This window comes from Ischnura elegans, chromosome X, assembly GCF_921293095.1.
Source record: "Ischnura elegans chromosome X, ioIscEleg1.1, whole genome shotgun sequence".
In the NCBI taxonomy this organism is placed as follows: Eukaryota; Metazoa; Arthropoda; class Insecta; order Odonata; family Coenagrionidae; genus Ischnura; species Ischnura elegans.
The window spans coordinates 49,971,178-49,999,169 of record NC_060259.1 but is presented as its reverse complement, the minus strand read 5'-3'; the positions used below and the strand labels follow the sequence as shown (position 1 = coordinate 49,999,169).

Sequence of the window (27,992 nt, the reverse complement as noted above, 5' to 3'; positions counted from 1 at the left end):
TAAATTATTCTTATGCTTTTTAAATGGCTGAAATTCTGCCATATTAGGTGTTAGAGCAATGAAGATTGAAATCTTTATTGTAACTGAGGTTGTGTTTACTGTATAGAAAAATATTAATTGCCCTCTGAGCTTACTTTGTTCTTGTGGTTATTTAGTGGAATCATGCAATTTAACCGGAGGAAGATAACCAGCACCAGTATAAGATTACAACTAGTATTTAATTGTTCTTATTAAATGGATGACAAACAACCTTACTTTGGAAAAATGTAAGTCTTAGTAACGATTATGAATTGTCTCCTAAGCAATAGTGTAGATTGGTGATTCTCAGTCAATTCCTTGTTGAAAGAAAGGAAAGTAATGCCGATTGAATATTTTGCAATGACTTTTCTTGTCACACTGTGATCACTATTTTTACATTACAGCATTCAATTTTTCGAAACTTGTAACTGCTGTAAAAGGTTGTTAGGAGATGTAGTGTTGGAAATGGGGGGGGGGGCTTAGTTTCATGTACGTAAAACTGGAAGATCTTGCTCTTTATTGAATAATGGATGGGTCTTGAGTAGAGGATGTGGTATGCCTTCGAGTGCTTCTAGAATTAAAAACAACAGAGGTTTGTGTTATCTTAAGGATGAGTACAAAGAATTATATAGCGTTATCTAGTCAAAGCGTGCCACCTAGGATATTTGATGGCCTGTAGTAGAGCTCAATGTATATGGAATAAATTGTCACTTATAAGAGCGAAGGGGAAAAATTGCTCCATAAGACCAAGAGAATGGTGAAAATCGTAATTTGTACTTTCTTCTGTTTCGTAATTTTAGTAATAATGCAATTTATTACTCATCAGTATTTGTTAATTTAACTTGCACAAACTTCCTTCTTGAAATTTATGTGCATGAATTTAGCCATAGATACTATATTAAGATGATCTAAAAAATTAAGCATCAAGGTGGTGCATGACAGAAGTGATAATTTGGATACTCCAATGAAGTTTTGGATCGCTTTTCTGTCCATTAAATGTGCAGTGATGTGTTTGCCGCACAGCATGCGTGTTTGCATTCACTGTTAAATTGCTTTTCCATTTGTAGAAAAAAATCAAAAATAACTCCCAAATAGTATGTGGCAGTACAAATACTGAAAATAATTTGTTGATGAATTCTTAAATAAATTTTATTTGCCTACAAGTACTGCTTATATTCTTCAGTTGTACTCTTCTTTTGTATCACTTATGTTAGACTGCAAAAGAAACACTTCAAAAACAGTATAAGTTATTTGACTTTCTTTAAATCGAGCAATAACAAAAAATAGAAAAATCTTTCGTAAGCAAGCACAAGAGGCTCTTAGTTTCATACAATGTACGCATTCAAGAGAGAAATACATTTTGAGAGCTTTGTATGCTAACCCATACTTATATTCACATTTAATATTAGTATTAGTCAACTGCGAGTGAGACTGTAGGATATATGTTTTTAAGCCCAGTTTAGGCCCCCTCACTGATGGCTTACTTCCCTCTGTGGCATAATTTGTATGCGTATTATCACGTTCTGTCACTGTCCTTTTATTAGTTGATTTCTCTCGGAATGGGGGTATGGGAACAGGGGGAGCAGCATCAAGCCATTCATATGACAGTGGAGAGAGATGGTGTGTGTTTTGTGCAAAGTCAACTCTATTTTATTCCGGAGGTACAAACCAGACAGGAGACAGATAAGGGGAATGCCATCTAGCTAGTTGAGAGTAGAGTTTATTATGTATTGATAAAGATCATATACATTACAGTACTAATTTAGACCAAAACTGCTGTTATCAGTGTTTGGTGAAGGGTTAAAGAATTCTCTGAAATATTTTGCATAGTTTTTGCACTACCCCTAATCATTCTTATGAATGTGAGTATTCCTCTATGTTAAAGGAAAGCCTTTTTATGGTATGCGTATTTTTTATGGTGAATTAGCTTGTGTGAGGCAGAAATCGTTTATCGGTTTTTGTCGGTCAATTGGTTTTTATCTGATGCATTCATTTTCTCCCTGTGATAAGTTTTTGAATTAGTGACTTTTATTTTGATACTGATTACTTTTGGATTTGCTTCCACTGCTAAAGTCAAGAATTTTGTTAAACTTAGAACCGAAGAATCAAAATTACCACTTCCTTAATAAATCCTGTGGAATGGTTTACTAATATGTTTTCTGTTTCCATTATAAAGATTCATGTATACACTATTTTTCCTGGAAATATTTGTAATGTTTTTGGGAGTGACATTTTTTTCTAGTTCTGCTTCCATTAATATTGTGGTTGATATGCCTTGTCTCTTGTGTGAGGTATTCTAGCACCTCTAACTCAATCCCCACCTAAGTAGGTGATACGGTCATCAGGTCAGATTCAAGCTCATGGCTCGTTCCCATCTCAGTTGAAGTCTATTTTATGATTGCATCATCTATTTCAGCTACTGATTCCATGAGTAGCTAATGCTAATCATCCAGATATGTCATTCCTGCCATTTATATGGTCCAACAGTGTTTATATCCTTTGCCATGTTGCTGGTTTTGTCCTGCTTTGTGTGATTGTTTGTTTGTTTGAAATTAATATCTCTGCCTCTAACAATTGTTATTTAGTTGTGGGTGCCTGATTTTCCTTTAAAGAACGTACCATGTTGTATTGTTTTGCTTATTAATTATTCAACCATTGACCTTAGGTCCAATTTTCACCTCTCGAAATCCTCTAATTAGTTTTGTGTGGTAAGATTGTTTACCTTCAAGTGTTTGTTTGAACCTCAAGCAATATATTCTGCCAGTTTTTTGTGCCACCCCGCTTATTTTACTTGACTTCCTATTCTATTCAGAAGAACAAACTAGGCAAAATAAACTTAAAAAAGTCCAATGAAATTATTTCCATTATCAATGATACTGTAGCCGAAGCTCGATCTTACTGCATAATTTTGTTGTCCTCTGAAAGAAGAAGTAGTGAAGTTTATAAGTAGTAAAAATTGTATCTCAACAAAAATGCAGCACGTGCCTTTGGCTGATTCAGTAGAAAAGGCTGCTGGAGATTAAGTACATATATTAATAATAAATGCTTAATTTGTCACCATCAAAACAATTTTTGCCAGCCCAGTCATGTCTGTGGACAAAAGCAGTGATCTGAAATTTCTGTCTCACAGAATACTGACATCTTTATTACGCTCATGTCACATAAGGGCCAGAAAACTTCCATCTTTGTAGTTTCAGATGATGATAAGGAGGAAGAAATGTAACTTCATGCAAAAGGAAGGTTGTTCTTGGAAGCCTCAAGCAATCCAGAGTTGCTTTTAACTTGTCTGGAGTTCCTCACACAGCATATTTATATGTTGGACGAGTCCTTTCTGGTGCTTCAACAGAAGATATTACAAATTATTTATCAGACTTATTTCCTGGACAAAACTTTAAGTGTGAGTGTTTGAGAATTGCCAAAATATACCGCTCCTATGAAGCCAGTGTGCCATTAACCTTTGTGAAGAGCTCATTAAGAGTGAATTTTGGGGGAACAAAGTAAGAGAAGGGAAATTTTATCCTTTTAAACCATTGAATACCCAATTCCTTTCTGAGGTACATGACTTTAAAACTCTGGAGCTCATGAAGGCTAGTGACTCAGCTGAGAATGCATCCTCAGCAAAAGATGCAGTAAGCTACGCCTTGCAAGAATTATCGTGTCACAAGGATCAAAAATGCTATTGAAAGGAAAATCAAAGGTGATCGATCAAACATGGCCCTCAGACTTCTGATGCATTGAGAAACAATCTCTCAGATGGATTTATCAATATACAGTGTTTATGAAACAAAATATTACAACTTGAAGTGGCTAATCAAGCTCTGAGCCTGATTTTGTGTGTGTCGTCAAACACTGCGGTTGTCCTATGATGAAATTGAGGTGATACATTGGTCAAATTACAATTGTGTCTATCAGTTCTCTTGTAGGATTTATAAACACAGTGATGTGGCCGTATTCATCAATGAATTTATAAACTTTGTAATAAATGTAAGGATACTGTAGTGGTGGAAGAGAAAATCTTTGAGTGCACTGTCTGACCTCTAAGTCGGCTGTCAGTGAAATTTTGATAATTTCTGTGTATCAGTCATCACTAAGTAATATGAATATGTTTACTTTCGAGCTAGATCTCTTCATCAGTTTTTTGATTACCCTTAACCGGACCTTGGTGCTCACTGGTGATTCTGTGTTTTTTTAAGTGTTTCCAACCATGTTGCCGACTTGAAAGATGTTTTTGGCTTTATGGCTTAAACTTTTTAAATGACGCACTCATCAGAGTTATAACCACTTAGAAAACACTTATTGATAATATTATTTCAAACATCGATCCTCAAGAAGTCAAATCATCTGCAGTTGATGCAGGAATATCAGATCGTTGTCTCATAGAAGCTAATTTGGAGCTAAGGAAAGCAACCAACACAGCATGCGTACAAAAGAGGTTATTTTCTTGGAAAAATGTTGTAAATATGAAAACTTAATTATTTACAGAGATCTGGAACAACTTTTGTCTCGATGGTCAGCTTGATTCAAGCTTCGACTATTGTTGCTCAAAATTTGGTTTACTATTTGATCATACCATTCCAACAGCAAGGATTAAACAACACACCAGGAAACCGAAAAGGAAACCCTGGTTGACCACTGAAGGGGTACATTTTTCTAAAAACTCAAAATAAGAGCGTAATGTTGCAAGCTTGGTCAGACTCCAGAATCCTACTAACAAGGGGAGTGTCCGAAAACCGAGTCTCAGATTTCAATCAAACTTTTGTAGTGTTGTAGTCCATCAGGAGCTGTTTACCAATCACCCCTGTATGCGGTTTTATAACCAACAGTTAAAACAAAAGTATGCAGTTAAACATTTGCAGGTTAAAATATTACCTTAGATGTGGGCTTTGATCAGGAATGAGCCATAGCCCAGTGGTTACGGTGTTCAACTCCTAATTTTAGGTCCTATAATCGATTTTTGGATGTGGCACTTTTTTCATCATTTGTTTCTACTTTCCATTTTTCAAAAGCCTGCGATTCATCATTATTTCCATGATTTTCATTGAAAATTTCATTTTTCTCCTTGGTAGTAGTTTTCTGCAATGCAGCAGAGTCTCATGTTTTCCGAATTTTTTCACACAGAAGCCTACTTTCGATGTAATTTACATGTCACAAAACAGCATTTTTGCATTACATATTTTTGGATAATCTAAATTTCAATTATTTGACTGTAACCAAAATATAATTATAATATTATAATTACCCGAGGAAGGGTAAACATATATTCTACTACTTATGGATGCACGATTCCTATTAGCGAAGACCTGCCCACACTGGAAGCTAAAAATCTCAATACTTGCATACGATTCAAAAGACAGCAACTTCGACATTGGTTCCCTGGCCCCTGCAATAGGGTACGGATGCAAGTGTAAAAGGCTCATAAATATTTTTGGAAAAGAACCGTTGAAATCCAAAGGAGGGCAGCCAGGGAGGGAAATGTGACTTCTTTCTGAGTTCTGGGTAGTCATCAATCTTTTTAGCAAGCAGTTGCGCAACTGTTTACAAACCATCTGTATATAGAGGCTCCCCAGAAGCATCTTGTCAGTAAATTTTGCTTTTACCTCTTCCCGAAAGAGGATTAAAATTCTTATTCGTAAAACATGTAGCTTGGTGGTTATCAATTTCCTTTCCTAATCCGTATATTGATGAAATATCAGCTAGTAAAGCAATCCAATTACAAAAATTAGGCTTGAAGTTTTAAAATATGAGTCCATATTGCAACATGAATGGAAACTAAGTACATGTGTGACGTAACAATGCTTTATGTTGCGACATTAAAATAGGTAACGTAATTGAAATTAGGCTTCTATGTGAAAAAAAATGGGAATACATGAGAAGCTGTTGCATTGCAGAAAAAGATTTTCTCGCAGAAAAATAAAATTTTTAGAGAAAATCATGGAAATGGTAATGAACAGTAGGCTTTAGTAAAATAAAAAGTAGAAACGAACTATGAAGAAAGTGCGGCATCTGAGAATCGATCCTTGTAACACCATAACCACCAGGTTACAGCTCATACCTTCTCTGGGCTCATTTCTAAGGGAATATATATTGACCTGTTAATGTTTAACTCTATATTTTTTAATTTAACTATTGGTTACATAACCCCATATGGATTGGTGGTGAGCAGCTCCGGATGGACTACTATACTACAAATTTTGATTGAAATCTATGACATTCTATGGTTTTCAGACATTCCCCTTGTCAATCTTCCTCCACACCAAAAAAGCATATAAATTAATGCTAAAGTTTAGTGGTTATTTTACATAAGTTTTAAGCATGCTTGATTAGACTAGAAGTGGAATTGCAGTCACCCATTGATATCTGGGCATGGCAACTGTTAAACTTCTTGTAGAATTGGTGAACCTCATACACTATCAAGTATTTCCTCACTTGTAACGTTGTTCTGGAAATTGGCAGTGAAAGATACACAGTAATTTGATCACCTGTTGATGTAGTATGAATGTTTCGATAGCAATCTTCATATCATCATCTATGGACTTGGGACGTATGGAGCTCTTCTGATGGTGAAACATTCTTTTAGTTGAGTTGGATGTGTTATTTGCTGCCTGCCTTGGCTCTTGTAGGGTGGAGATGTAACACCAATCCTTTCACTTAGGAATATCATTAATTCTGTCATTTAAAGTGTGCTGTATTTTGCCATTATTTTTTCCGAAGCTTTCAGCTAATGTAAAGTTTTCAGATTGGCTGTTGCACAAATTTTCTATTTGGGTGCTGATTCTTTTCAGTTATACGACTATAGTTGAGGTTCTAAGCTCAAAACGAGTGAAACTTAGTACAATAGGACTCCAATGATCCATTCTTATTTATATTGCCAATGCTGTGTAATCAATGATTTCAGTCTTGTGGTGGTGAAAATGAAATTAATGTGATTGTATTACATAATTTCTTACTGGGGTAGGAAGAACCATTTGTATTTACACTGTACACCCCTTATCATCCAGAAAAAATACTGATGCCAATTTTTATGTACTACTTCATGTAGAATCAATTTTGTGCCATATTTCAACATTCTGCCTCCATAGGTATGGCTTATACTACACCATCAAATTAGATACTTAAGTAAAATTATTGGAAACTGATAGAATCCTGAGAGTTGATGTTCTGAAGCTTTTCTTGACACCTCACTTTTAAGGATAAGGATGGCCACAATAAACTAATGAATCAATGGATGAGTTTAGATAGGAAATTTTGTATCAGTGTGATTTTATTCTTTCAGTTCCATTTTTTTAGGCTTTCGACCTCTTTTTATTTGGATCTCTATTTCAATCTTTTGACTCCTCCTGGCCTAATATCTTTAAATATCACATTTTTAAGTAAATGAAAGGTCGTAGCACTTTTCCACAAGAGTTTTTAATGCGTACAACGCGTTTCGGCTCACTGAGCCATCATCTGGTACAAGACCAGATGATGGCTCAGTGAGCCGAAACGCGTTGTACGCATTAAAAATTCTTGTGGAAAAGTGCTACGACCTTTCATTTACTTAAATATGTCTAACTTCCACCAATTGAAGCCTGAATCTGTTGAACTTATTTAAATATCACGTTAGAATTTGAATAATTTATACTAGATCGGCTGAAATACTACTCGCAACAAAAATTTATTTTGCCCTCAGCCTCTGAACTAACTCAATTTATTGAATTTTTATTGCTATTAAAAATAGGTCAATTATCAATGGATGTTTGCCTCCATTTGAATCTCACCTCCTCAGCTCATCGGAAAGGCATAAGGAGAATGTGACCCTGCTTTTTGAAACAATGGTAGATACTTTGTAAAATAATTAGTAATGGTATTCTTTGTTAACTTAGCGTTGTAGTATTTTCTGATCATCTTAAATGTGGTGTCAAGTGTAATTTTCTCAATTAAAGCATGTAGAAGCCCAATGGATACATTTAACAGTTGTGGTTATGGTTGTGCAACCTTGCAACCCTACAGATGAGTTGTCATTTGTTTGAGTGAAATTTACATTGAAGTATGCTAATGCATGTTGACGTTTTTGCATTTCTTTTAGTAAAACTTGGTTTAAACCCAAGCAAATATTTCTGTCAGGATAAAGGGCCATCACGACATCAAAAGCATTTTAATGAAGGAAGGAAAAATAATTCAGGTCATGGAACATGAGACTTAGTTTGAATGGGGTATTGAATTACTTGTTTATTAATCAATTAGTTGATAATTTTTAATTAGTTATAATATTAGGATTATCGATCAGAACATTTTGTATAATGCCTGCTAAAAAAAGGTGTGTGCCTTTTTCAAACTTCATTTGTTATAGGTCGTTTTAATATTTATCTCTGAAGGACAAGTTTTTGCTTGGCGTTAGAATATTTTTATATGTTTCCCATAACTTATTTGCTCATCTATCATTTGTATGCCCCTAGTTCCACCTTTAGGCAGCCCGTATTGCAAATTCCATTTACATAATAAAATATCAGCTGAAGTCACTAGCTTCCTAGCCTCTGTTTTGGGTAGGTCTTATGAATGCAGATTGGTTAGTTGTGGCAATTAGATTAACCCTAAGTTGACTTACATTAATCAGGACTTACATAACCATTACATATGCTAAACTGGTGAGAATGAGTTTAAAATCATTTGCATAATTTAAGTGGCTCTTTTAGTCACTCAGAAGTCCTGAATGGTATGGTGTTTGGTCAAATAATTATTTTGGGCATAAAGTGTCAGTATTTTGCAAATATTGTAATCTATTAGGGTATATCAGTTTACTTGATTCTTTCTGCTCCATTCAATGACTAGTCAGGCCTATGTTTTTACGTGATAGAAATTATCTCCAAATATATTTTCAATTGCATTATCTTAGGGTTGTAAAAGCATCTAAAAATTGGAGGCAAGTCAAGTTGAAGAAAAAAAAGTGAGTCAAACACTTCCTCAAAACTCGAGTTATCTATTTGGCAATGGATGACAAACAAACTGCTCATAACTATATTATTAGATTTATTTCAGGAAATATGCATTGCTGGTAATAGTTTTAGCCTTGATTGATCATTTGCCATATTTCTCTTAATAAAGTGGCTAGTTTTCACAAGAATTTCCTGAAAACACTTGAGAGTAATGACTGAATTTGATGGCAGGATACCTTAGCAACCCTTCTCTGCCTGAATTTAAATTTCAGTGTAGTCTACAGCATAATGTTGTATTCTTTCTTATTTTAAAGGCTTCTTCAGATATTTATTTTTTATTTTGATGAGATTTTATTACCAACTGCTCACGCTGCTGTGGAGGTGCTTAATCATGCTTTTGAAACTGGCACTGAATTCCCTCCAGTTTAAACTATGTATTTCATGTAGTGTTTTAGGGAGATCATTATTATTTGGATGTAAAAAGTTTAGTTATAATAATTGCCCATTAGTTATAGCTATAGTATAATAACTATTAATTTAGTTATAACTAATGGCCGTGATGTTCAATTATGTTTTATGTAGCTAGATAGAACTTTGTAATCTTGATCAAGGGCATATATTACTGAAAATGTCTGGTGTGCAGATATAACAGAGTTAGTGTGTTTATAGTGGACTGATTCTCAGTTTTTTATGTATTAGTGTTGGACATCAATGTTAATATCACCTCTTTGTATTTTCATCGGGCCATGTGTGCTAACCTGTTACAATTAAGCAGAATTTTTTCTGAGCATCAGTCCTTGTTTTACGCCCTTGATTAATGTGTTACTAAAACTTGACAGGTATTGTGATTTTAGGATGTAGCTGTCCAATGTGAATCTTTAATGTAGTCTATGTTTCCAATCACATTGTAATGAATTAATTATGAAATGGTTAGTGATTAGGTTGAGTAGTATTTGCTGTTCAGACTGCCTCTTTTATGAAGCCCACGGTAACACTATTCCTATCAACATTTCTCTGATTACTAAGCTATTATAATGTTGCTCAGTTCAACAGCTGTCATTTAATCTTGTCAATATTTTCTTTGCATTTTGCTGAAGAGGTATATAGTGGTATAGATAGATCTGAAGTTCATATACAACCACTATGTAGGGAAAGGTCTAACGACTGAATGCCTCTCTCAGGTTAGGTTTTCCCTGTGGCAGAAATAGTTTCATGGTCTTAGTTTCTATTTTTGGGACATTTAAAGAGAACTTGCATTTGCATATTTGGATATTTGCATTTCGGCGGTTTTTTGTCCATTTTTTTACAAGTTGTGGGGTAATCTGTTTATGGATACGTGATTTAGGTAAAGTATCCCATTGTATGGGCTTTACTTTAATCATAAGTGATTGAATGTGGTTGGCTTCAAGCAAGCATATAATAAGATGGCCTGTATTGTTACATATATACATTTATAAAGTATAAAAAAACCATGGAGTATAACTTAACCCAGAGAGGTCATACTCTTAAATGTTTTCCCCTCCATTGCATTCATCGTAAAGTTAATAGCAATTTCTGTGTCTTGGTTTATCATATTTTTAAAATATTAATTTCTGCTTAGTTTCCGCATCATATAACTTAGCTTGAACGATTAAAGTAATCGTTTTTATGTGAACTAGCCTAATTTGTCATCATTGTGGGATTTCGTCGGAGAAACTTCATGAAGTTCTCATTTTCTTTGTTATTTACGTGCACTCTAAATGTTTGAAGAATAGGATTGACTGCGGTGGAGCATCATACATATTTTGAATGGGTCCATGGATGATGTGGTCAGCACCTATATCCTCACTAAGTGCTGTCTATGTTTCATTTCTTTTTGAAGGAGAGGGATCCATATGGGCCTTAGCTGGATGCTTGCCTGGCTGATGCATTCATCTGCTATTATGATGTAGGTGACCTCCTTCACCATCCTCTTGTAATTGTTAATTTGTCTTTACTCTGGTTGTGGTACTTTTGATTTTTCTTGCAGTTCTAACCCAAAATTTGCCCTTTTTTGTGGTTCCACTCTATTTTCAGTGTGTTTATCTCGCCTCTGCTCCATAATTTTGTGTAGTTGGTTTTCAAATTTTCCTGCCTTTTCTCAAATCGCATGGGTTTTGTTATTTGAACTCATTCCTGTGTGTAACATTCTGCTTATTTCTGACAATCGTGTATTCAATATTTTCTCTTATTATACATATATTTAGCTCACTTTAAAGGAAAGATCTCTTTGGCTGATATTCCATGTGTACATGTTTTAAGCTGTGAATTAAATGAATTGTTAACTTTTTATCACAATTTTCTCGCAATAAATTTGCTACTTTATTTGCTCTGCATGGTTTTCTCCTTTGATGGTATAATTTTTCTTGTTATTCATATTCATTGTGACCAATACATTTCTTTCCATTTGGTAGTGAAAATGTTACTTGGGCCATTTATTGTCTTTTAATAAAAATAATAGAAATCTGTGTTATGTAAAATTTTCAGTTTATGGAAATAATAGAAATACTTCATTTAGTATGGGAGTGGTTCTTATTTTTGCCAGATTTAGTGTGATAGTCCTTCGTTAGTGTTACTCAGAAGTTGATGACTTTTATGCAATGTTATGTTTCATGCATCAGTAATACGTCGAATGGCTATTTACCGTTTCATTTAAGGAAAATTTTGAGAATATAGTGAAGAAGTTGGTCTCTTCATGAATAGTTGACTCTCTCAGTGAGTCTCTTAAGGTTGTTCCCATTGTGGGGCTCTTAACTTAAAGAGGGGCGCTGTGGTATGTGAGAGTATTTCAGCAGTATTTTAAAAAATACTTGCATCTTTCTCTGGAGAATCTTGCGCAGCGTTGAAATTGAAATGAAAATATCTGGAACTGGCACAAGCCAATAGCCATTAGATACTAAGCATTTACCCTATTATTTTTGGGGTTTTCATTCAAATTTTTCAAATGATAGTTTGTGGGGTGGGTGCATCTCGACTATCAACGGGTTACATATGAGGATGATTCAGTCAAGTAGATGAGCTGTAGAATATATACCATGTCATAGACGTACTGCAGCAATTTAAGGCACCAACTTGTGTCATATCTATTTTTCAATGACCCCTTCACTGAGGTGCTAAGGTATATTCTGTGTTTTGTGTGCACTCATAATATGAATCTGTTCCAGGAGTTCATGAAAATGAAGTCTTAATTTTCTATTTTTTAGTGGCTATACAGCTTTAAACCTTGGCAATGCCAGCATCATGTGCAAGATTAGGAAAAATGTTGGGTTCCGATTAAAAAAAAAGTGTTCAAATGAGGTTACTCCTTGATCTCTTTACTAAACCTCAATGTTTTTGTTGAAACAGCGAAGTTTCTATTACATAGGCTACATTGAATTTTTACCTTTTTCAACTGTTAAAATATGTCTTTTATGCTTATTTTAAATGTTACCTTTCCACACTCCATGTATGCCTTCAGTTTGGACCATATTACTATCTGTGATTTTATATAATTCTAGTTCGTGAAATGAATTTTTGATTCTCAGGGTGGTATCAATGTGAATATTGTTATAAATGAAATCATGCCTTTATAGCCTTTCAATGAATTTAAAAAAGTACCTTAGGTTTAATTTTCCTTAGTGAAAGAGTAATGATTTTTTTTCTTAATTTGCAATTAAGTAAAAAATCATCCAAGTTGGCCTTTATTTGTGCAAGTTAACTTTCAATGTTGCAGCATCCAAAGTTGAAAGTTGACTTTCTTAGAACATTTCCCACTCCTTCTATGTATCATCCTCATTGAAGGAATTTCAAATGGAAGAATTTAATTGCCTTCATCAGTAAATAGTGGTGACAAATTAATATTTCTTTTGGCAAGCTGGGGACTGTCTTCTGGAAGACATCACAGTAACTTGAGGTTAAAGCAAAAAAATATTGTTGCTGTCCAGCTAGAGAAATGTTAGAATAGGTTCTGTAAAACATCTGCGATTTTAAGCAATTTGGTATGAAAGTAATATGAGTATAGCTCTGCTTGAAAAATAGATAATGCCCTCAGTTGTTAGAATTGGAACCTATTCATGTGAAAAGAAAGAGCTTGTGCTTTCTGGATTAATTAATTCACTTCATGAATTTCAATCAGGTTATCAGCCTGCTGAGCTGGCCCAAAATATCCTAAATTTCAAGGTCTGATTTCTTTAGTCACTCGTTATATGATTTATTTTTTTCACCTCGATGATGGAGCTAGATTTGGACCTTCAAATGCTGGTTTTCATGGGCCAGCAACTTACACAATCGAAAACCCATGATAGATTCATTGATATTAATTTAGAAGTTAGCCGCTTTACTGCTCTGTGCTTCAGTTTCTTATGACTGTAGCAGTACACATCTCTAGTCTCAACTTGGTTTCCTATTGTCATTTTGTCAGTATATTCTTCACAATCATTGCTGAGCATTCGGGAAATAGTAAATACTGGGGTGGTTAACATTTAGAAATCCAGCCATTTTAGTGTCAAAGTAAAAGCTAACTAATTTTCTTGAATTTGAGCTTTGAGCAGAGGCGACTCTTTTCTAAGGTTGCAGGTTTGCACTATTCCCAAGTGTAAACTTATGTGTTTCTCCTGTTTTCTACATGGTGTTTGTTATAACCAAAATTAGGCTTCATACTTTATTTCTGTCATAAGAAAACTCTGGACGTATGCTAATTTTGTGAAGTACCCTGGTATTTCATGTAATACGTTATGTCATTTGAAAACCAGCTGGCATGTTTTTCCTCACTATAATTGGTTGGGCTTTCAATCATCTCACATCTCTGAGGCCACAGTCATGATGGACTTCTATGAGGCTTAGTATCAAAAAAATGAGAAGGGTTAAGGTTATCCATAGTATAGGTTGCTCAACCATGTTTTCAAATTTACAGTGCAGTGCTTTGGAAAGCTTGGCTAATGTAATTAAGTGTTTAATCTTCTTTTGGTCTCTTCCATCTCTTCATCAGTGCACTACCAACCAGTTTGTTGTGAGCACTCAAAATTTAGGCTTTTCTAAGGCAATCCTCTCGAAGTGTATTTGGGCTTAAATGGAATAAGTGTATCTTTATTTTTGCCATTTACTAGGATTAAAATTTGTAGCTATGGATTCAAATGCTACGTTTTTGCCCCAGACTTCAATAAGGAGTATGGAAAAATATTATTGAATGATGAAGTATACACACCTGCTTCTCCCCTGAATATTTGTGAAGAAAAGGAAACGAAGAGTAAGTAGTTTATAAGGGAATAAACTCCAAATTTCATTCATGGTGTGGACGATTGTTCAGGTTCAACTTGTGGATTATGGCATTTTGTTTTTCTTATTTCTCTTGGGAGGAGAGCAAGCCCTTCACAGTTTTTTTCTTGGTGTGTAGGTAAAGGGAACTGTGAAATTTATTTGTAACTAGTAAATTTTTCCATTTGATGAGGCATGCCATACAGGTTAGATCTTTGTATAAGAAATTTAATTCTTATCTGTACATTTTTATTAGTGAATATACTTATACATACTATGTACGACAATCAATCATACCTTTACTTACAAGGTTGTTAGAGAAAGTTTCTTAATATGAAATCAATGGGTAGCAATTCATTTCCTGAACTTTCCGACAGTGGTAAACATAAGCTAAATATGTTAAATTGTCATTTTCGCTCCTGTAAGAAATGTGGCTTAGAAAAAAATCGCTTCTTAAGCTGCCTGCCATGATCAGTTATGGTGGTGCATTGGGTATCTTGTCCCGCTTATGAGCGAAGGTGCAGTAGTGGTGATGCAGCCTATGTCCATCTGCCCCATACACTTCCCTCTCACCAACTTCATCAATGGGTTGTGCATTAATCTATAATATACTTCATAATCGACGGCTATTTTTTTTTATCTTCTTACGGTAATATTGACAGAAATGTGCCCTTAAGGCATCGATGAATGGCATAGGCCTGAATCACATGGTCTTTTTTCTGTTCTTTTGAGATATCATCCCAGTGATAGCCTTTCATTGCAAAAGACACGGCTAGTCATTTTCTTGATCTTTGCATCATTTTGATGGACCCTTTTTCCATTATTTTCTTTGTCCCCTCAATTTTTACAACTCTCCCTCCTTTGTAGACTGAACTCAGGATTAAACTTATCGCTGCAGTGTTTGGGCTCAGTGGTTAAATGATGTTTCCATCAACTGATAGAGGGGAATGCTTGATGTTTGAACAGGCAATGGGAAGCCTTATAGCTGGAAATGATGGGATCAAACGATCATGTCTATTTTAACTGTGCTGGGACGGAAAAATGATTGTGTGATTTGAAAATTGATTTGTGATAGGGGTGCCTCTTAGATGGGTGTGCCTCTTACTCATGTTTATAATTTCATTTTTGGCTAATAGTTAGTGTAGTTTCAGTAGTATACACCTTGCCGTTCATGTGAATTTTTGCATTCAAGACCAAAAAAAGGCATTATTTTTATCTGAAAAGTATGGACATGTTTGCATAAATAACTTGTTTTTTGTACCTTTCATGTATTTTCTCATAGCCTTATCTCTTGCACCATCAATGCACACACTGATTTTAGACATCCATTTTGAACCCTGGAAATATTTGCATCCCTCTTAACTACCTCAGATGTATCTCCATTAGCACTATGTAATCCCATTCACATACACAATTGTGTGCATGGTACTGAAAAATTACTTTTTAATACAATTTGCCCTTTATAATTTTGCAATCTAATCCAGCTATGCAATCTGAAATCCCTCCATTAACCAAGGTATGGACTTTCTCGTTGAAGAGGGTGGTTTCCTTTTATTTTTTTATTGCCATAATCGAAAGATTATTACTTTGGAATATGTATTTCACACTTTTAGATTTTTAAATGACGATATCTATTTTTTGCGATTGAATGAAAAGTGAAAATTTTCAAGCGCACGAAAACGCGACGGCTAAGTATGAATGCTGGGAAACGTGTGATGTCTGGCTGCTTCTGTGTGATCCAACCTGGGTACAAAACCATGAAGGCCGCTACGATGCAGGCTGCTTGCTGCCGAGCATGGTGGTGGCGTAGAGTACCCTGCTAGCAGGTAGCGCTTGGCTTAAATAAAGATTATTAATGCCCTATCAAACGAAGGAAACTTTATGACCATAGGCAATTTTAATAGGTGATTATTAAGAAATGTTTCCCCAAGCTCTGTGCCTCATGCATGCATTGGTAATCTCAGACAATGTTAAACTCCTATCTACTCGTATGGAAACTAGGTCCCTGTTACGTCACGTGGAGTGGCATCGCATGGGCGCCAATCTGGCCTTTTTCAAATGAGGATAAAAATTGACCATTGCCATTCGCCTACACCGGTATTTCTAAAACCAAATAATTTGTGTATTATGAATACACTAATGGTGGGTAACGAATCGCAATCAATGCCTTTCGTTTTCTTTGATGTAGGAAACTACCCTATTGCCCTTGCATCTTGAGGTGAAAGAAACTACATAAGCGTGTTCTGTAAAGCAATTATTTCCTTAAGATTATACATTCCCATTTTCATATCCTTAACTGTTTCCCATTTTGGACTGATGTGTACAGTTTGTTGTATTTGTCATCAGCTATGATGGAACTTGATGTGGTACTATGTATTTATATGTAGAGTTTGAATGCTCTTAAATGATTAGTTCATACGTTGAATGATGTTTTTTATAATTTCAATGTTACCATCCTTTTTAACTTGATTTTTAATGTCAATTTTATTTGGCTCATTGGTTTCTGTAATGTAAAACATCAAAAATGCAATAGAAAGATTTGGTGAAATCTTGGTGAATCCATGGATTTGATTTTTACTCAAATCTATCATGGATTCAGGATTTTATCAAATGCATCAATCATGCAAGTTCTTTAAACTAGTGATTAAAACATTAAAATTCAATGGGATGCTAGTATGGTTAAGCTTGTAATAAATTTCTTTAATGGGCATTTTTATTTGCAGTATACTGCTCTATATATCCACAGGAAAAGTAGCATGGAAAAATATACAAATACAAGTGACTTTGACACCATCGTATATCTTTGTTTGAGTATAAACAATATCATAATCAAAGAAAAGTATTTTCAGGATTGATTTGCAGATTATTGGATATTAGAATAGAATCTTACGAATGAATTGGAAATTGGTAATGGAAGGGAGAGGTGCTAAGATTTGGTGTATATTTGGATTCAATGAATAAATGGATTTGGATCCAGGATTCATGTTCGATAGCATTTTTTTATTCATTCCACCACCAGAACTCTTTCTAGTTGCTAATCCTTTCTTTAAGCCAAACCGCTTACTCTTCCAGAATCATGTGTTTGCACCCTTTCTTCGAGGCAACCTGGTTTTCATTATTTTTTTGTGTTGGACGTTTTCACTCCCATTAAATTGAAGCGGATTTCCTCATTGTTTGTCATCAAGTTGACGTATAATGCTGACAATTTGCAATTTGATCTCCATAAGTTAGACTGAGCTATGCGAAATTTGCTGAAAAGTTATTTCTCATGTTTTACATCCTATAACACCCATGATGAAATTTTCCTCAGTTATTAGTGAGACAAAGAGAAAATGGCTGGGAGGGAATTAACAATGGTCTTTCATATGCTTCACTTGTTTTCATGGAAAATAAGGAGTGGCTCCATTTCTGCACACAGAGGAAGGCTTGCAACCTGCAGCTGAAGAATTAATCAAATTAATGATAATTCTCAAATTAACATAATTTCCTCGGAGGCAGCCCTGAAAAGGAGAGAAGTCAATTGCTTCAAGCACCTTTGATCGGTCATTTTTTAACTTCTATGCTGGTGCAATTATTGTTTAGAAAGGCTGAACTACTTGTTACACTATTCATTTGAGTATGTACTGGTGCTTCATAAAGTGAAAAGTAGGAAAAGGCAGTCTAGATTATTGCCAAGTGAGCTGTGCTATGAGAAAAAGTTTGGAGATTTTGAGGAGAATGGGAAAGTTTTATTGACCTTGACATTGTAAGATGACTGTTTTTTGACCTGCTGGTTATTTTCCTAGGCACCAATGTGATGTTGTTCATTTATTCCCCACTTGAGATGGTGGAAGTATCATTTGTTATTGAAATAACCTTTGGGAGGCGACTTTGATGTGAGGCATTAGTATTCTGTGCATCTTTTGTTCTTCTCCTTGTTGTTAAGGAATGCTGGTATTGGCATTTTGAAATTTCAATTAATTTTTGGCCATGTCTGCTGAGTTGTATCCCTTAAGTAGAATTTATTTTTTTGTATCATTGTGAATTGCCTTGAATAATACTTACTCTGAAAATTGGTCATAATTTGTTGTTAGCGTGGTAATCAAAACTTTTACGCCCATACAGATATTATTTGTTCATTACTACGCAAATTAGGGAATACATATTCTAACTCTGATGTATTTATTAAGTTTATTTTATGTTTCTTTTACCTTCGTCATAATGGGTGCTTCCTTAGCCAAGTTTTAGGTGCCAGCGAGGATGTATTAGTATTCACTGAAAGAATTGTTTGAGTTTTATTCCCAATTTTAGAGCCTCAATTGTATTCTAAATTACTCTGTTATGCAGTGTTATTCAGTTTTTAATGTGTAATTCACGTACTTGTTCTGTAATGTTTTGATGATTGAAGATGACTTTTTCAAATTTGTGATTATGGTACCCGAGTTATGCTGTGATTCATCTTGAAGCTCATGTCACATTTTTGTACGATAATTTTTGATTGAGAGATGAACTTTCTGTTTTATGCTGAGTATGATCTCATGGTTGCTAATGTCATATTCTTTTACATGTTGATCACGTTAGTTGGCTGATGATTTTGTTTTGCGGAAAAGCAATGACAGATGGGTTTATAGTTGTCCACCCTTGCTGATGCTATCAGCTCTCTGTGTTCTCAGTTCCCATAAATCATTTAGCCTAAATTCTCATTATCTTCTCTTACTCACTCCATATTATTCCAATTCCATTTCACTGTTTTTCTTATCATAATCTAGTTGTACATGATATAAGATGTTTTAACTTCAATGACAAAATGAAATTTTAATAAATATGTTAGCTTAGTGTTTCAAGTAAATTTCTTCCTTGAAAAATCAGATTCCTAAAGTTGCTGTGTATTTACATGTTGAGCTGTTGACTTTCAAGCTAGGACTTTCTTATGGCATCATTATTGAGGTCCCAGTTCAAGAGCACTGTATCTCTCTGAGTACTAGTTGCCAGCTATGATAGATAGCTAACAGTGAGATCAATAAATTGGGTCCAATAATCATTATTGTGTGTCTGTAGTCATATTTAGGCTAATTCAATCATAACCTTAGAGGCATTGTATTAATGGGAAATTGGCACTATTAGGTTATTAAGTGAAGGTCTACTTCCTTAAAGACCTTTTTCCAACTCAACTTTATTAATCCCCCTTAAGCAACTTACAAGTGCTTTCTTAATTTTTTTGCCTGTGGTGTCATTTTTGTGGTTTCTTGTCGTGTATACCCGTGTGTGTGTTGTCCTTTTAGTGGAATAGGGTAACTTATAAGTATTCATCAATTACGATCCTCTTTTAAACCCTTGTCTGGGGAAAGGAGATATTTTGCCTATTTTATTGTTCCAATTGTGCTGTATTGGCTGTGCTATCAATGGCTGTATTGACAATTACCATCATTTTGGTATTGCTGCAGTATAACTAGGTATATAAAATTACTGCTCTGCAGTTGTATAGTTTTTATGAAATGTGCCTATCTTGGGATTGTCGGTGGTCATTTTGTAGAGTAAGCATTCAGTAGCTCTTGAGGTAGACTCACTGCTGAGTACCTTGTCTCTAAATACATATTGTCTAAGTCATTTTGTGAAACAGCTAAGTCTTTTCTTAACCTTTGTGCATCTAAATACATTGGTTGATAAGCACTTAATGAATGACTCTTCCACTCTTAAAAGAATACTCACACTTGTAAATTACATTTTTGGTGTTCTATGGCCATTTTGCTTCATGTCAATGGATGTATTCAAGAGCTTTATATAAAGTTTGCTTACATTTTTGGTGGCCCTTGTGAAATCTTACTACCATTGCCCTAGTAAGTACAATTTTCAGGTATTCATTTTTGCGAAATGGCCATAATGAATTTCGTTTCTTTTTTCCTTCGTGATCCATTTTTTATATGTGTACAGGAAAACTTCTATTTTATACCCACTGGGTTGACATTGTTCTTGATTTTACATAAGGATTTTAAAATTTGGTTGGAACACCTTTCATGTGGTCAACCTTTTTCCTGTTGACATCATTCGATTTCATACTGTGAAGGGTCAGTCCAACTGAGTATGATCAAGCAAGTCGCTGGAGTCACTATTTCTGGTTGGAAATCTGGAAATGCGACATTTTTGCTGACCTCTCAATTTAATCTTGTATTCCATTTTTTTGGTTCCTTGGTGGTAGAGACTTGTCAAAACTGCTAGCAGTTTGTGTGCCTAACTGAAGTGTAGACAATTTTTTTATCTTGCTTAGCTCCAAAATTGTTGGATATGCATTGTCTTGCTAGTGAATATTCATTCATATTTATTTTAATATCTTATATTTATAATATTATATGTTAGGGATATGTCATCAAATTTTTCAATCCCTCAAAATTCATCAAATCCTCAAGATTCAGGGATTTGAATTTGGATTCAATGAGATTTTAACAAGAGCACGAAGGCATCTAAATAATACCCTTATCTATGTTAAAGTTTAAGTGCGGATGACTTGTACATAAATGCTACCATTTCTTCTTACTGTGACTACAATCTAAGAGCACAGTTTAAAATAGTTAACTCAAAATAGGAAATAATGACCCTTCGAAATCACTATTGCTTACATTGAGGCATTGAGCTTAACAGGGTTTCCTGGCCTTGGGATTTGAATTCGTTTATGGACTTCTAATTGGTGCTTTCTGGAATTGTTTCTCTCGCTGTCTATGCAAGAGCCACAAATAGCACTTCCTTTGAGCTAATGTGGGAACTAGGAGTCACTCAGTTACTTATTGATTGCTCATGAAACATTCGTGGAGGTGAATATACATGGATGCTGTAACTTTTCGAAATTTTAAGAATTTTGTGAATATGCATTTGATGTTTGATTACAATCCCTAAAAGATTCAATTTTGGATTTGTATTCGTGGACATTGTGGATTTGACCCATCAGGGTCATGTATTAGGGAAATGTGTCTTTCACAATGTACAGAATTCCACAATTGACATGAATCCAAAATCAAATCTTTCAAGGATTCGAATCGAATCTCTAATCTATATTCACAAAATTCTAGTTATATGTATGTACGTCAATCTATAATCACAGAATGGGAAAGAAAGGGATAACAGAAAATCTGTCCAGACTATATGGATGAAGGAGAATGAATGTATACTGCATGAGGGCCATAGCAGTGGAGGGAGCTTATCAAACTTAAAGGCTCGGTTAATGAATATAATATTATGTGTTTTGGCGTGGTGTCTTACCTGGCTTAACTGTGCCATGTGCACAAATCAAATGATTGAAATGTGCTTACAGCCCACCTGCTATTTTATCTGTTCCACTATTTGTTTTCCTCTGTCATCATGACGTTAGACTATCATGATGACTACAGAAAAACAGAGTATGTATGTAGAAGATACAGGATTTTGGGCTTTAAGTCGTATGTACTTAAACCAGTAGGAAAGGTAATGTTGGGTTAGGTTGCCTGAGAATGAAGGTAGAGAAGAGTATAAGACTTATCATGTCGATGAGTGTTATAGTATCAGAACCTACTCCTCAAATTAATTATTCATGATGTTATTCTTAATTTAGTTATTTAAGAAAAACGGTGTGATAGGTGTATGGAGTTTAATATGCGCAAGGTTACTAAGAGTAGTTGAAGTTTATTCGGGATTGCCACCGGATAAGGTTCTCCATCTCTGCCGACGTTTCGATGGCCGAGTCGTCCATCGAAACGTCGGCAGAGATGGAGAACCTTATCCGGTGGCAATCCCGAATAAACTTCAACAACAGCATACGCCGGGAAAACCTCAGATCTTTCTTTACTAAGAGTAGGTTTTTCATCGTAATTTTACATTGCTGTGAATCTGACTGCTTTCGAGAGAAAAGTAATGCATTATCCGAGTGGAACTTCCCTTCATCATGCATTTTTCATGCTTGAATATTTTGATATTTGATCTTTCATTGAAATGTTTCCATTAAACATGAGCATGGGCAGTGCATGCATAATATGTGTTTGTTGGAGCTTTCATGATCTAAGTATTCTAGACTTTTGATAAGCTTTCTTTTTGTGATGCGTTCTTTGGGGTTAAACGGCATGTTTTTCCCTGTGACCTATGATCAAATCTTAGGAGATTATTACGGAAAAATTGAAGGGTGTCTTTAAACTTGGAATGAAAAATTTACTGTGACAGCCAAAATTTGAGTATGTATTATACCTCTGACAGCTTTAGCTGATTGAATTCATCTTATGATTTCAATATGCCACTTGTTATAACAGAGAATGCCAATCAAATTTAATTTTATATTGAAGCTGCCAGTGAATATAAAGCCAAGTAATGTATCTGATACTTTTCTGTGTAGTGCTGTAGTATCACTCCAGCATTAATTCTTTGTTGTGCTGTGAAATTGAGATTAATAGGGTTAGCTACCTCAAGACAAATAATTATTTTCTATGAAATTGAGTGTCGTTATATTTCCAGGATAGGTATGCATGATAATGGCCCTAAATAACTTAACTAATGTGCGAGAATCATCTGGAAATGACTATATTTTCCAGCATTCCTGTTTCAATTAGAAGAATTTATCATTATTACTTTTGAACGGAATAGATTTTATGGGTTTATTTATAATTTTATTTCAGAAATAGTTTTAGACACATTCTTTTGCTACAAGAAGAATAATTATGCAACTTAAGTTTCATAAAATATGAAGGTATCTAGTCAGTTGCCCAATGCAGTTTGAACTGAAGCTACCTACTGAGTATGTAGGTATTTACTGTATATGTAGTTTCATTAAGTAATGCGGTGAATGGTCATCAGTAACATTTAAATAAAACGTGAATTTTTAGCAATTGGCATTTCTCAACATACCATTATGCAGTGTGGAGAAACTGTTATCATAATCAGCATCACAATGGTCATGAAGCGTGTAACTAGATACAGTGTGTCTTGGATGGAGATCTTTTCACTATTAAAATGTGAATTTATTGGAAAATATAAGTCTATTATGTGTATTCCTTGTTGATTAAATTTTTGGTTGTCTCAATTTTTTGCTGCAGTGGATTTTTGCCATTAGATTCTCTCATTCATGTTGCACTTGCATCTTTGCTTATCTGTCTTAAAAATATATTGTGTTATGCAGTGAGAAAGCATCTTACTTGAATGTGATTTTGGGGAAGCATGAGTATATTTGATGGAACTGAGTAAAAATAACTTCCAATTTTACAGTCTAATTTTTCAGTATTTCGAGGAAATGTTATGGGTTACTCACTTTAATTTGCTTATTTGGTGCTAATTCCTAATTTTTCTGAAGTGCTATTATTGTTGTAGATTTAAATATATTTTAGGATGTGTGTGATAGAACATGTTATGTTAACCACAACTCATCTTTGGCTCGAAAGCTATGGTTTGGTGAGCCTAATTTTCTTTATGAATATAACTTCTCATGGTTTTTAAGTATTTATGGAGTGATTCATTTTAAATTTTTGTGTATTTTCTTTCCACTGCATGTGAAGGTGTTCATGTTGGTAATTCTGTATTACCTATTTGTCAATTAATTTGCATCATTATGTCATTTATATATCCTTCTGCTTGCATGTCTTGAGGATGGAAATTGTTGCATTGAGAAGTTGACATTCATTTGCCATAGCAGTTTAAAACTATGGCTTTACACAGAAAAACCTCTCAATTGAAGTTTGGGGATCAGCATTGGGGGAAGCTTACTGGTCTCCTTTTTTAAAGAAAGAAACAATTGGCTAAAAAAATTTGAATTCCCATCACTGGACAAATGAGCGTCAACTTCTTGTGCTGTTGCTGGATAGAAGGACTTCAAGAAGTTGATGTTCTTTTGTTTCATATTTGCAGGAGACAGTGGGGGAGCAAGATGGGAGCCAGGGTCCTCCAAAGCTGTTTCCCTGCATGTATTGTGGGGCCTCCTTCCCCCACCAGAGCAAGCTTACGAGACACATCCTCTCGCACAGTCTTGAGACGCTTAAATACCGAGAGCAAGCCCACACACCCCTCCTGCCTCCTCCGACCCCGCCATCGGCCATCGAGCCGCTCAACCTGGTGGACTTCCGCCACCCTCCGCCCTCGCCCCACCCCCCTCCACTCACCCTCCTCCACCCCCACCCTCACCTGCCCCCCCACCCCTTCCACCCCATGCACCCCAGGGACACGCTCGACCCTGAGACGGCCTCCGTCACGGCCGACGTCGTGGACTTTGGTGTGACGGACGAGGAGGAGCTGGAGGACGGCAGCGGGGGGGGTGGGGGGATTGACGGGGACTTGGAAGGCGAGGGAGGCGTCGGCGGGAGTCAGTCGAACACCGTGCTATGCAAGTTCTGCGGGAAGTCATTTGCCGACGTAACCTCTCTCATCGGCCACCTTCCCGTGCATACTGGCGATCGCCCTTTTAAGTGTGAGTTCTGTGGCAAAGCCTTCAAGCTGCGCCATCACATGAAGGACCACTGTCGAGTCCACACGGGGGAGCGTCCCTTTAAGTGTGCCCTCTGCGGGAAGACCTTCTCGAGAAGCACCATCCTCAAGGCCCACGAGAAGACCCACTTTCCCAAGTTTGTGCGAAAGTTCCTGTCCCCGGGGCCCCAGCCTGTGGTGGATGCTGACCCCTCGCCCCCCGCGATCCCCCCTCCCATTTCGCACCCGCCCCCTCAACAGCAACCACATCGGCAGTAGCAGGGGGCTGTCAGAAATATCTCGGAGGCCTAAGCGATTGCAGAGCTTTATATCTTGTCCTCGTGTAGTGGTAGCCAAATTTATGAGCCTCTGCACTTCTTATGTTATTGGTCCTCTAATCCCCTGTAAGAAATCATTCCTGCACCCCAAGATACCGTAAAGTAAACTTTGCACTCATAGAGGTATTAAATTAAAATATTGGATGAATTTGTTGAGAGTGCTTTGAAATAGAGTATTTTATTTCTGCCCAGTATGGTGCTTATGGTTGATTAAGGAAAGATGATTGTGGTTAGATAGTTATCTGAATCTTTAAGGAGTAAGAGTTCGTTACAGTTTCTAGTCTCTTGGTGAACATTTTAATTATAGGTACCTTATATAACTGTTACAAAGTTTTATTTTTCTTCTTTTTGTTGATAAGTATAAGGAAATTTATAGTGTTGGAAATTCATACAAAATTTTAAATTCGATATTATTTTTAATGTTTGCAAAAATGTTATGGAATGCACTGAGAAGTTTTTGCTACTTAAATCTGTTGTTATGTGAAAGTGCAGGTAACTTTGGTTTAGTTGGGTTATATTGGTGCGAAAATTCTCGATTTACACCAAAGCACACTTACTTAGAATACACTGCATCGAGTAGGCTCCAATACTTGCTCATTTCCAAGTTTCATATTCTGGTCCAGGTGAAGTATCTCCCTGGATAGCATGTCAGGGTGTGTTATCTTGGATACAGTGCATAGTTGAAGGATTTTTATAGCAAGACACTAATTTTATACTTCGTGTTAATATCACCGATATTTCGACACATGCATGAGTTTCCTATAAACAACTACCGGGAAGTGATTTGTTGCATGTTGGGCAAGCATCTTCCTTTTTTGTATTTTTTTACTTTTAAAGGGCAACTGTAAAGAGCTGTGATAGAATAAAATACATTGTAACTATAGTATACCTAGAAATGCATAGTGACCTGGGTAAAAAATTTGCTACAGACTTGATAGATAGCCCATAAAACTCAATTTTAATGAGGTAAGGCGTAAGCAAATGTTCATCAAGATCATTTTTAATAGAAATGGTTAAGATTTGATAGAAATGAAATATCACGTTAGTACAACATGTATTAAAAATAATGATCACAGTTATTGTATTTTTAGCGTTGAAGGAATGTCGCTGTACATATTTCAGCAAGACATTTTTTACTGTTGAAGCACTATGTGATCACACTTTAGGATCTCAAGTTACACGTTTAGTGGGTGCAAGTGCATTTTGTTGGTTTTGTTTTATAGAAGTTTTACAGTAAGCTGTGAATGAAATTCAAGGGCAAATTTGTCGTTTATATTTTATTGCATTCCTTCTACTAAAAGTTAAATCCTTTTTAAAACAAGTGATTTATAAGAAATGCATCCTCACTCATTTTGTATATGCATAGTAGGGTGCATGGAGTAGTACCCGATCAATATTAAAAAAATAGCTGATCTTCCATTTGCATACGTTGAAAAATTCATGTTTCCGATGGAGAGCAAGAATAAGTAACTATAGACCAGCAGAAGCATTCCTCTTATGTCACAGTGTTTGAATGAATGAGTACACATTTGTTTCCTTACTAAAATAGTTGTCTGTTATCCTTTATTTTAATTTCTAGAGATTATTTCACAGTATTATTGCTCTGCAATATGGAGTGAGAAACAGAGACTGCTTTGGGATATTATAAAGCAACTTAAAACCCAATCAGCAGCAAGTTGTGATATTATATTATTATTATTATTATTAATATAGTTATTGATTTATTATAAATGAAAACCCTTGGTTAAAGCAGGGAGAGGGAAATATTGAGGTAATTATAGTTGGCAGATTTGGATAAGTGGTTACTATGCACATCTCTTGAGGGTTTCTCTGTATGGTTGTCATACTTCGGTATCTGTGAAGTGTGTGCATGTGGGTGTGTATGTGACTAGTCAACATTTAAAGTTCCTGAGATTTGTGAATGCGGTTTAAGTGGTGCTTGGATATGAAGCAAATGGTGTTCTCCCCTCCTCACTAAACAGCTCTAGGTGCCAATGGCCTCTCTCTCTTGCTCTTCTTCTCATTTCTTCCTGATCTAATTACTCCAGCTCATCTGAAGTACTCTCTCCTTTTCTCTCATGCTCTCTTGGTCCTTCCTTGACATTTTTATGCAGCTCTCACACCGAAGCTAGTAAATCTTTTGGTCCCCCTTTTTTTTTTAGAATGAGTTTTCGGTGACATAATTTTTCTAGCATTGACCCATTGAAGCATGTTGACTTAGTTTCTGTGCTTGGAAGAAGTTATCGTAGCATAGTATGTATTTCAAGGTAACAGTAGCAAATGTGAAGAAGGCATAGTGAATATAGGAAGTGTTGATTACTTTTCAAAAGGGAGTAGTGAGCCCCTTACCTCCATGTATTGATTACACAGGTGATAATTTACAAAGATTTTTATGGGCTTCATGCCATGGCATTTTCTCTGTTCCTGACTGAAAAGTTGAAACTGAAATAAAAACATATATATTCAGAGAAATGTGATAGGTCATCAATGTTGGAAATTATGGAACAGTATTCACCTCATGATCAGTATAATTTCATCATTACTGAAACATATATTCAAATAATTAAATAGCTATATGTATTATGAAAGTTTAATTGACAGTTTTCAACTATTTTGCCAACAAGACACCCAAGTTGTTCTTTCTCTTTCATAATTACTCTGCCGTTCCTTAGCGTTGCTAGATCAAGCAAATCGTCCTCTAGCAGTAAGTTAAGAGAAATGCATTTGTAGTGCTCCTAATGAAGGATTTGGGTTTGTATTCCATTGTTTCTTCTTTAAGTTCCTATTGGTAAACATTAGATGCGATCAAGAACTCATTTTTGGGATTTTTTTCATGTTAAAATTGCGATGTAAATAAGTTTTCTGCTTTCCCTTTTTAAAAAAGTTACATTAGATGGTGTAGGTGTCACTAACCAATAGTCAAATGAATTTCCCATGCATTGATCTTAACCATATCATATTCAGTTACCACGAGATGACTTTCCTTTTGAGCTCCCTGAATGCCTTAGTGGATTTGGCAACCATAAGAGTCGTGATCATATGAAATAGCAATAAGAGGAAATTATTTTCATCTAAGTATATATAATTAGAG

The 27,992-nt window shown here is 35.5% G+C and overlaps 1 protein-coding gene across 3 annotated transcripts in view; it reads left to right on the top strand.

The window, feature by feature from the left end:
- The window catches only part of LOC124171738 (protein bric-a-brac 1-like), a 53,350-nt gene that overhangs the window by 8,719 nt on the left and 16,639 nt on the right, over positions 1–27,992 (top strand). The window contains exon 4 of one of the 3 annotated variants that reach the window (XM_046551014.1): positions 24,012–24,567. The exons of 1 other annotated variant lie outside the window; for it this stretch is intronic. In XM_046551014.1, the coding sequence (XP_046406970.1) occupies positions 24,012–24,567 (556 nt within the window). Of the gene's footprint in view, positions 1–24,011; positions 26,603–27,992 lie in introns of those variants that run through there. One more of the 3 variants, XM_046551013.1, reaches the window with a different exon arrangement.